Genomic DNA, 9,076 nt, shown 5'->3' on the forward strand with positions numbered 1-9,076 from the left:
ATTACCCCCAAACCTCCATTAATTACCCCAACACACACCAATCCCCCCAAACCTGCATTAATTACCCCCAAACCTGCATTAATTACCCCCAAACCTGCATTAATTACCCCCAACACACACCAATCCCCCCAAACCTGCACCAAAACCCAAAATCTGCATTAATTACCCCCAAACCGGCATTAATTACCTCCATTAATTACTCCTAAACCTCCATTAATTACCCCAACACACACCAATCCCCCCCAAAACCTGCACCAAACCCCAAAATCTGCATTAATTACCCCCAAACCTGCATTAATTACCCCCAACACACATCAATCCCCCCCAAAACCTGCACCAACCCCCCAAATCTGCATTAATTACCCCCAAACCGGCATTAATTACCCCTAAACCTCCATTAATTACTCCAACACACACCAACCCCCCCAAACCTGCATTAATTAGCCCCAAAACCTGCATTAATTAGCCCCAAAACCTGCATTAATTAGCCCCAACACACACCAATCCCCCCAAACCTGCACCAAAACCCAAAATCTGCATTAATTACCCCCAAACCGGCATTAATCACCCCCAACACACACCAATCCCCCCAAACCTGCAAACCCCAAAATCTGCATTAATTACTCCTAAACCTGCATTAATTACCCCCAACACACATCAATCCCCCCCAAAACCTGCACCAACCCCCAAAATCTGCATTAATTACCCCCAAACCGGCATTAATTACCCCTAAACCTCCATTAATTACTCCAACACACACCAACCCCCCCAAACCTGCATTAATTAGCCCCAAAACCTGCATTAATTAGCCCCAAAACCTGCATTAATTAGCCCCAACACACACCAATCCCCCCAAACCTGCACCAAAACCCAAAATCTGCATTAATTACCCCCAAACCGGCATTAATCACCCCCAACACACACCAATCCCCCCAAACCTGCAAACCCCAAAATCTGCATTAATTACTCCTAAACCTGCATTAATTACCCCCAACACACATCAATCCCCCCCAAAACCTGCACCAACCCCCAAAATCTGCATTAATTACCCCCAAACCGGCATTAATTACCCCTAAACCTCCATTAATTACTCCAACACACACCAACCCCCCCAAACCTGCATTAATTAGCCCCAAAACCTGCATTAATTAGCCCCAACACACACCAATCCCCCCAAACCTGCACCAAAACCCAAAATCTGCATTAATTACCCCCAAACCGGCATTAATCACCCCCAACACACACCAATCCCCCCAAACCTGCAAACCCCAAAATCTGCATTAATTACTCCTAAAAATGCATTAATTACTCCTAAACCTCCATTAATTACTCCTAAACCTCCATTAATTACTCCTAAACCTCCATTAATTACCCCTAAACCTCCATTAATTACCCCAACACCTCCATTAATTACCCCAACACCTCCATTAATTACCCCAACACCTCCATTAATTACCCCAACACCTCCATTAATTACCCCAACACACACCAATCCCCCCAAACCTGCATTAATTAGCCCCCAAACCTGCATTAATTAGCCCCAACACACACGAATCCCCCAAAACCTGCACCAAACCCCAAAATCTGCATTAATTACCCCCAAACCTCCATTAATTACCCCTAAACCTTCATTAATTACCCCAACACACACCAATCCCCCCAAACCTGCACCAAACCCCAAAATCTGCATTAATTACCCCCAACACACACTGATCACCCCCAAACCTGCACTAATTAGCCCCATCCTGCATTAATTACCCCCCAAACCCGCACCAACCCCCCCTCCCCATACATTTGTACCCCCAACCTGCATCACCCCCCTCCCCCCTCCGCATTTGTACCCCCAAAACGTAACAGCTTCTCCCCAAATAAACACCGTCCCCCCCCCCGTGTCCCCATCGGAGCCCCCCCGGAGTGGGGATAAAAGGGGGTTCCCGGTGACCCCACGAGGCGGTGGAAGCAGAAATGGGGGTGAACGAGGCGCTTTTATTTTTGGGGAGGGGGGAGGGCGAGGCGGTAGAGTCGGGGGGGGGGATGTTCCCCAACCCGCTGGATTTTGGGGGGGGGGGGTGACGTCGATGTCGGTCGGATCTTCCTCCTCCGCCTTCAGCTGGAAACGCTGGAGGATGGCGGTGAGGAAGATGAAGAGCTCCACCGCCGCGGCACACGCGCTTCCCGGCGAAGGAGCGGCTTGTCGGCATCCAGGGGGGGTGTCTCCCACCCCGGGGGTGGGGGGGGGGGGGAGGATGGGACACGCAGAGGGACCCCCAACTCCTCCTCACCTGCGGAGAAGGCCATGAAGGCGTCGTTGCGGTTGAAGCGCCTCTTCTCATCCAAAAAGTGCCCGGGGACGAAGGCCTGGGGGCGGGCGAAGCGGCTGGGGTCGAACTGGGACGTGCAGAGCAGCGGGATGACGTTCCTGCCCTGAGGGGGGGGGGTGGGGGGGGCCGAGAGAAAGATGGGGGGGGAGGGTGGGGGTCAGGGATGCTGCGGTACCCCACACGGTACCCCAGGGATGCTGCAGTACCCCAAGGATGCTGCGTGCCCTATGTGGTACCCCCAAGGATGCTCTGTGCCTGATGGGGTACCTCAGGGATGCTGCGGTGCCCCAGGGATGCTCTGGTACCCCACACGGTACCCCAGGGATGCTCTGGTAGGCAATGAGGTACCCCAGGGATGCTGCGGTACCCCAGGGATGCTGCATGCCCTATGTGGTACCCCCAAGGATGCTCTGTGCCTGACGGGGTACCCCAGGGATGCTCTGGTACCCCAGGGATGCTGCGGTACCCTACATGGTGCCCCAGGGATGCTGCCGTACCCCAGGGATGCTGCGGTAGGCGATGTGGTACCCCAGGGATGCTGCGGTACCCCAAGGATGCTGCGTGCCCTATGTGGTACCCCCAAGGATGCTCTGTGCCTGACGGGGTACCCCAGGGATGCTGCCGTACCCCAGGGATGCTCTGGTATCCCACACAGTACCCCAGGGATGCTGCGGTACCCCAGGGATGCTGCGGTACCCTATGCGGTGCCCCAGGGATGCTGCCGTACCCCACACGGTACCCCAGGGATGCTCTGGTACCCCAAGGATGCTGTGTGCCCTATGTGGTACCCCCAAGGATGCTCTGTGCCTGACGGGGTACCCCAGGGATGCTGCGGTACCCCAAGGATGCTGCGTGCCCTATGTGGTACCCCCAAGGATGCTCTGTGCCTGACGGGGTACCCCAGGGATGCTGCCGTACCCCAGGGATGCTCTGGTATCCCACACAGTACCCCAGGGATGCTGCGGTACCCCAGGGATGCTGCGGTACCCTATGCGGTGCCCCAGGGATGCTGCCGTACCCCACACGGTACCCCAGGGATGCTCTGGTACCCCAAGGATGCTGTGTGCCCTATGTGGTACCCCCAAGGATGCTCTGTGCCTGACGGGGTACCCCAGGGATGCTGCGGTACCCCAGGGATGCTGCGTGCCCTATGTGGTACCCCCAAGGATGCTCTGTGCCTGACGGGGTACCCCAGGGATGCTCTGGTACCCCAGGGATGCTGCGGTACCCTACATGGTGCCCCAGGGATGCTGCCGTACCCCAGGGATGCTGCGGTAGGCGATGTGGTACCCCAGGGATGCTGCGGTACCCCAAGGATGCTGCGTGCCCTATGTGGTACCCCCAAGGATGCTCTGTGCCTGACGGGGTACCCCAGGGATGCTGCCGTACCCCAGGGATGCTCTGGTATCCCACACAGTACCCCAGGGATGCTGCGGTACCCCAGGGATGCTGCGGTACCCTATGCGGTGCCCCAGGGATGCTGCCGTACCCCACACGGTACCCCAGGGATGCTCTGGTACCCCAAGGATGCTGTGTGCCCTATGTGGTACCCCCAAGGATGCTCTGTGCCTGACGGGGTACCCCAGGGATGCTGCGGTACCCCAAGGATGCTGCGTGCCCTATGTGGTACCCCCAAGGATGCTCTGTGCCTGACGGGGTACCCCAGGGATGCTGCCGTACCCCAGGGATGCTCTGGTATCCCACACAGTACCCCAGGGATGCTGCGGTACCCCAGGGATGCTGCGGTACCCTATGCGGTGCCCCAGGGATGCTGCCGTACCCCACACGGTACCCCAGGGATGCTCTGGTACCCCAAGGATGCTGTGTGCCCTATGTGGTACCCCCAAGGATGCTCTGTGCCTGACGGGGTACCCCAGGGATGCTGCGGTACCCCAGGGATGCTGCGTGCCCTATGTGGTACCCCCAAGGATGCTCTGTGCCTGACGGGGTACCCCAGGGATGCTCTGGTACCCCAGGGATGCTGCGGTACCCTACATGGTGCCCCAGGGATGCTGCCGTACCCCAGGGATGCTGCGGTAGGCGATGTGGTACCCCAGGGATGCTGCGGTACCCCAAGGATGCTGCGTGCCCTATGTGGTACCCCCAAGGATGCTCTGTGCCTGACGGGGTACCCCAGGGATGCTGCCGTACCCCAGGGATGCTCTGGTATCCCACACAGTACCCCAGGGATGCTGCGGTACCCCAGGGATGCTGCGGTACCCTATGCGGTGCCCCAGGGATGCTGCCGTACCCCACACGGTACCCCAGGGATGCTCTGGTACCCCAAGGATGCTGTGTGCCCTATGTGGTACCCCCAAGGATGCTCTGTGCCTGACGGGGTACCCCAGGGATGCTGCGGTACCCCAAGGATGCTGCGTGCCCTATGTGGTACCCCCAAGGATGCTCTGTGCCTGACGGGGTACCCCAGGGATGCTGCCGTACCCCAGGGATGCTCTGGTATCCCACACAGTACCCCAGGGATGCTGCGGTACCCCAGGGATGCTGCGGTACCCTATGCGGTGCCCCAGGGATGCTGCCGTACCCCACACGGTACCCCAGGGATGCTCTGGTACCCCAAGGATGCTGTGTGCCCTATGTGGTACCCCCAAGGATGCTCTGTGCCTGACGGGGTACCCCAGGGATGCTGCGGTACCCCAAGGATGCTGCGTGCCCTATGTGGTACCCCCAAGGATGCTCTGTGCCTGACGGGGTACCCCAGGGATGCTGCCGTACCCCAGGGATGCTCTGGTATCCCACACAGTACCCCAGGGATGCTGCGGTACCCCAGGGATGCTGCGGTACCCTATGCGGTGCCCCAGGGATGCTGCCGTACCCCACACGGTACCCCAGGGATGCTCTGGTACCCCAAGGATGCTGTGTGCCCTATGTGGTACCCCCAAGGATGCTCTGTGCCTGACGGGGTACCCCAGGGATGCTGCGGTACCCCAAGGATGCTGCGTGCCCTATGTGGTACCCCCAAGGATGCTCTGTGCCTGACGGGGTACCCCAGGGATGCTGCCGTACCCCAGGGATGCTCTGGTATCCCACACAGTACCCCAGGGATGCTGCGGTACCCCAGGGATGCTGCGGTACCCTATGCGGTGCCCCAGGGATGCTGCCGTACCCCACACGGTACCCCAGGGATGCTCTGGTACCCCAAGGATGCTGTGTGCCCTATGTGGTACCCCCAAGGATGCTCTGTGCCTGACGGGGTACCCCAGGGATGCTGCGGTACCCCAGGGATGCTCTGGTACCCCACACAGTACCCCAGGGATGCTGCGGTACCCCAAGGATGCTGCGTGCCCTATGTGGTACCCCCAAGGATGCTCTGTGCCTGACGGGGTACCCCAGGGATGCTGCCGTACCCCAGGGATGCTCTGGTACCCCACACAGTACCCCAGGGATGCTGCGGTACCCCAAGGATGCTGCGTGCCCTATGTGGTACCCCCAAGGATGCTCTGTGCCTGACGGGGTACCCCAGGGATGCTGCCGTACCCCAGGGATGGTCTGGTATCCCACACAGTACCCCAGGGATGCTGCCGTACCCCAGGGATGCTCTGGTATCCCACACAGTACCCCAGGGATGCTGCGGTACCCCAGGGATGCTGCGGTGCCCTATGTGGTGCCCCAGGGATGCTCTGGTACCCCACACAGTACCCCAGGGATGCTGCGGTACCCGAAGGATGCTGCGTGCCCTATGTGGTACCCCCAAGGATGCTCTGTGCCTGACAGGGTCCCCCAGGGATGCTGGGGTAACCCACACGGTACCCCAGGGATGCTCTGGTACCCCACACGGTACCCCAGGGATGCTCTGACACCCCAGGGATGCTCTGGTACCCCACACGGTACCCCAGGGATGCTCTGGTACCCCAGGGATGCTGCGTGTCCTATGTGGTACCCCCAAGGATGCTCTGTGCCTGACGGGGTCCCCCAGGGATGCTCTGGTACCCCACACGGTACCCCAGGGATGCTCTGACACCCCAGGGATGCTCTGGTACCCCACACGGTACCCCAAGGATGCTGTGTGCCCTATGTGGTACCCCCAAGGATGCTCTGTGCCTCATGGGGTACCCCAGGGATGCTCTGGTACCCCACACAGTACCCCAGGGATGCTCTGGTAGGCAATGAGGTACCCCAGGGATGCTGCGTGCCCTATGTGGTACCCCCAAGGACGCTCTGTGCCTGACGGGGTACCCCAGGGATGCCGCGGTACCCCACACGGTACCCCAGGGATGCTGCTGTAGGCGATGTGGTACCCCAGGGATGCTGTGGTGCCCCAGGGATGCTCTGGTACCCCACACAGTACCCCAGGGATGCTGCGGTACCCCAGGGATGCTGCATGCCCTATGTGGTACCCCCAAGGATGCTCTGTGCCTGACGGGGTACCCCAGGGATGCTCTGGTACCCCAGGGATGCTGCATGCCCTATGTGGTACCCCCAAGGATGCTCTGTGCCTGATGGGGTACCCCAGGGATGGTCTGGTACCCCAGGGATGCTGCGGTACCCTATGCGGTGCCCCAGGGATGCTGCGGTACCCCTGGGATGCTGCAGTAGGCAATGTGGTACCCCAGGGATGCTGCCGTACCCCAGGGATGCTGCCGTACCCCACACAGTACCCCAGGGATGCTGCGGTACCCCAAGGATGCTGTGTGCCCTACGTGGTACCCCCAAGGATGCTCTGTGCCTGACGGAGTACCCCAGGGACACCGCGGGGCCCTCCGTGGTGCCCCAGGGAGGCCGCGGTACCTTGGGGACGGTGTACCCCCGGAGCTGGACGTCCCGCGTGGTGGTGTGGGGCACCCCCTCGGGCACGCCGTCGGCGGAGCGCTGGATCTCGCGGATGACGGCGTCGGTGTAGGGCACGCGGCCGCGGTCCTCCATGCAGGGGCCGCGGTGGCGGCCGATCACCCGGTCCATCTCCTCGTGGAGCCGAGCTGGGGACGGGGAAGGGGAGGTCAGCGCCGTGCCAGACCCCCCCTCTCCCTTCCTGCCGCCCTTCCCCCACCAGTACCTCCCACCTCGGGGGGCCGGAGGAGGATACGGAGCCCTTATTTAAGGGGGGAGCTGACGGTCTCCGTCCCGGCGAAGAAGAGGTTGACGGTGGTTTTGGAGAGCGTGTCCTGGGTGAAGTGGGTGTCGGGGTTCCCCTTCTCCTGCCGATGATCCCCCCCCTCCCCCAAACCCCGTGGTTAAACACCAGCGCCGCCACCGGTTTCGGCGCCCCGCGGGGAAGTTTTGGCAGCCCTGGGGTACCTGCTGCATCTCCAGGAGGAAGCAGTCGATGAAATCCCCGGGGATTTTGGGCATCCAGCGTCCGCCGGCGGCTCCGCACTCGCTCCTCCCCGAATTCAGCCGACCGCAGGTAGTTGGCGTAGATACGGCGGCGCCGCCCCGGCCCGAACCGCCTGATTTTGGGGAAGATGAAGAGCAGCTGCGGGAGGAAGAGAGGGTGAAACGGGATAGAGGGGGGATACGTGGAGGTGAGGAGGGGACCCCCCCCCCAAATTCCCACCTGCCCCCAGGTGGAGCTCATCAGCTTCCAGTCGGCCTCGATGAGCCCCATCAATGGGGGTTTCACCCCCAAAATAAAAGAGGGGGGGGTTAAGCATCGCCGGCGACTCCCGGTAAACCCCGTGGCGGTACGTTGGGTGGGAAAGGGGGGGGGGGGGGGGTCTCACCGTTGCCGCGGCTCCATTGCTGGACCGCCGGGAAGTGGCCGCGGCCGCCGAGAGCCTCTTTCAGCAGTTGGTAGCCCGCCAGGACCACGCGGGGCCGGGAGCCCGAGCTGTGCTCGGTCTCGCCGAGCTGTGGGGAGAAATAACAAAAAAAAAAAAAGAGGGGGGAGGGGGTTTAAAGGGGGGTGCCAGCCCTCAGCCCACCCCCCCCCCCCCCCCAACTTTTCCAGCAGGACTCACCTCGCGGAGGGAGGCGATGAGGTGGCTCACCTCCACTTGCAGCAGGTTGCCCAAAAAGGGGGGGGGGGGGGGGGGGGGGAGGAGGGGCAAATTACCCCCCACACACACCCCCCCCGTGGCTGTCGGCTGCGGAGGAGAAACAGCCCCCCCACCCCCCCCCCCCGGCACCCAGCGCCAGGGCGATGCTCAGCACCCCGCTCGCCTCCACGGAGTCCCCCCCGCTATATAGGACCCCCCCTCCCACCTATATAGGACCCCCCCCACCACCTATATAGGACCCCCCCCACACACACCTGTATAGGACCCCCCCCTCCCACCTATATAGGACCCCCCACACACACACCTATATCGACCCCCCCTCCCACTTATATCGGACCCCCCCACACACACCTATATAGGGACCCCCCCCACACACACACACCTATATAGGACCCCCCCTCCCACCTATATAGGACCCCCCACACACACCTATATAGGACCCCACAACACACACACCTATATAGGACCCCCCCCCACACACACCTATATAGGACCCCCCCCCACACACACCTATATAGGACCCCCCCCCCACACACACCTATATAGGACCCCCCCACCCACACCTATATAGGACCCACCTCCCACCTATATAGCCCCCCCCCCCCACACACCTATATAGGACCCCCCCCACACACACCTATATAGGACCCCCCCCCACCTATATAGGACCCCCCCCCACCTATATAGGACACCCCCCCACCTATATAGGACCCCCCCCACACACACCTATGTAGGACCCACCTCCCACCTATATAGGACCCACCTCCCACCTATATAGGACCCCCCCCCCCACCTATATAG

The 9,076-nt window shown here is 60.9% G+C and overlaps 1 protein-coding gene across 1 annotated transcript; it reads right to left on the reverse strand.

Moving 5' to 3' along the window:
* Positions 1-103: 103 nt before the first annotated feature.
* On the reverse strand, positions 104-8,132 carry LOC309684118 (cytochrome P450 2C15-like; the record flags this gene model as incomplete). Its single annotated transcript, XM_082500075.1, has 6 exons — positions 8,000-8,132; positions 7,575-7,752; positions 7,068-7,255; positions 2,283-2,424; positions 1,948-2,119; positions 104-134 (listed from the first exon to the last, which is right to left on the reverse strand). Exons 3-6 carry the CDS (start codon positions 7,236-7,238, stop codon positions 104-106), a joined length of 516 nt encoding a protein of 171 aa, XP_082356201.1. The 5' UTR covers positions 7,239-7,255; positions 7,575-7,752; positions 8,000-8,132.
* Positions 8,133-9,076: the final 944 nt, after the last annotated feature.

Source organism: Vanellus vanellus (genome assembly GCF_965231255.1).
Source record: "Vanellus vanellus genome assembly, contig: HAP1_SCAFFOLD_1760, whole genome shotgun sequence".
Classification (NCBI taxonomy): Eukaryota; Metazoa; Chordata; class Aves; order Charadriiformes; family Charadriidae; genus Vanellus; species Vanellus vanellus.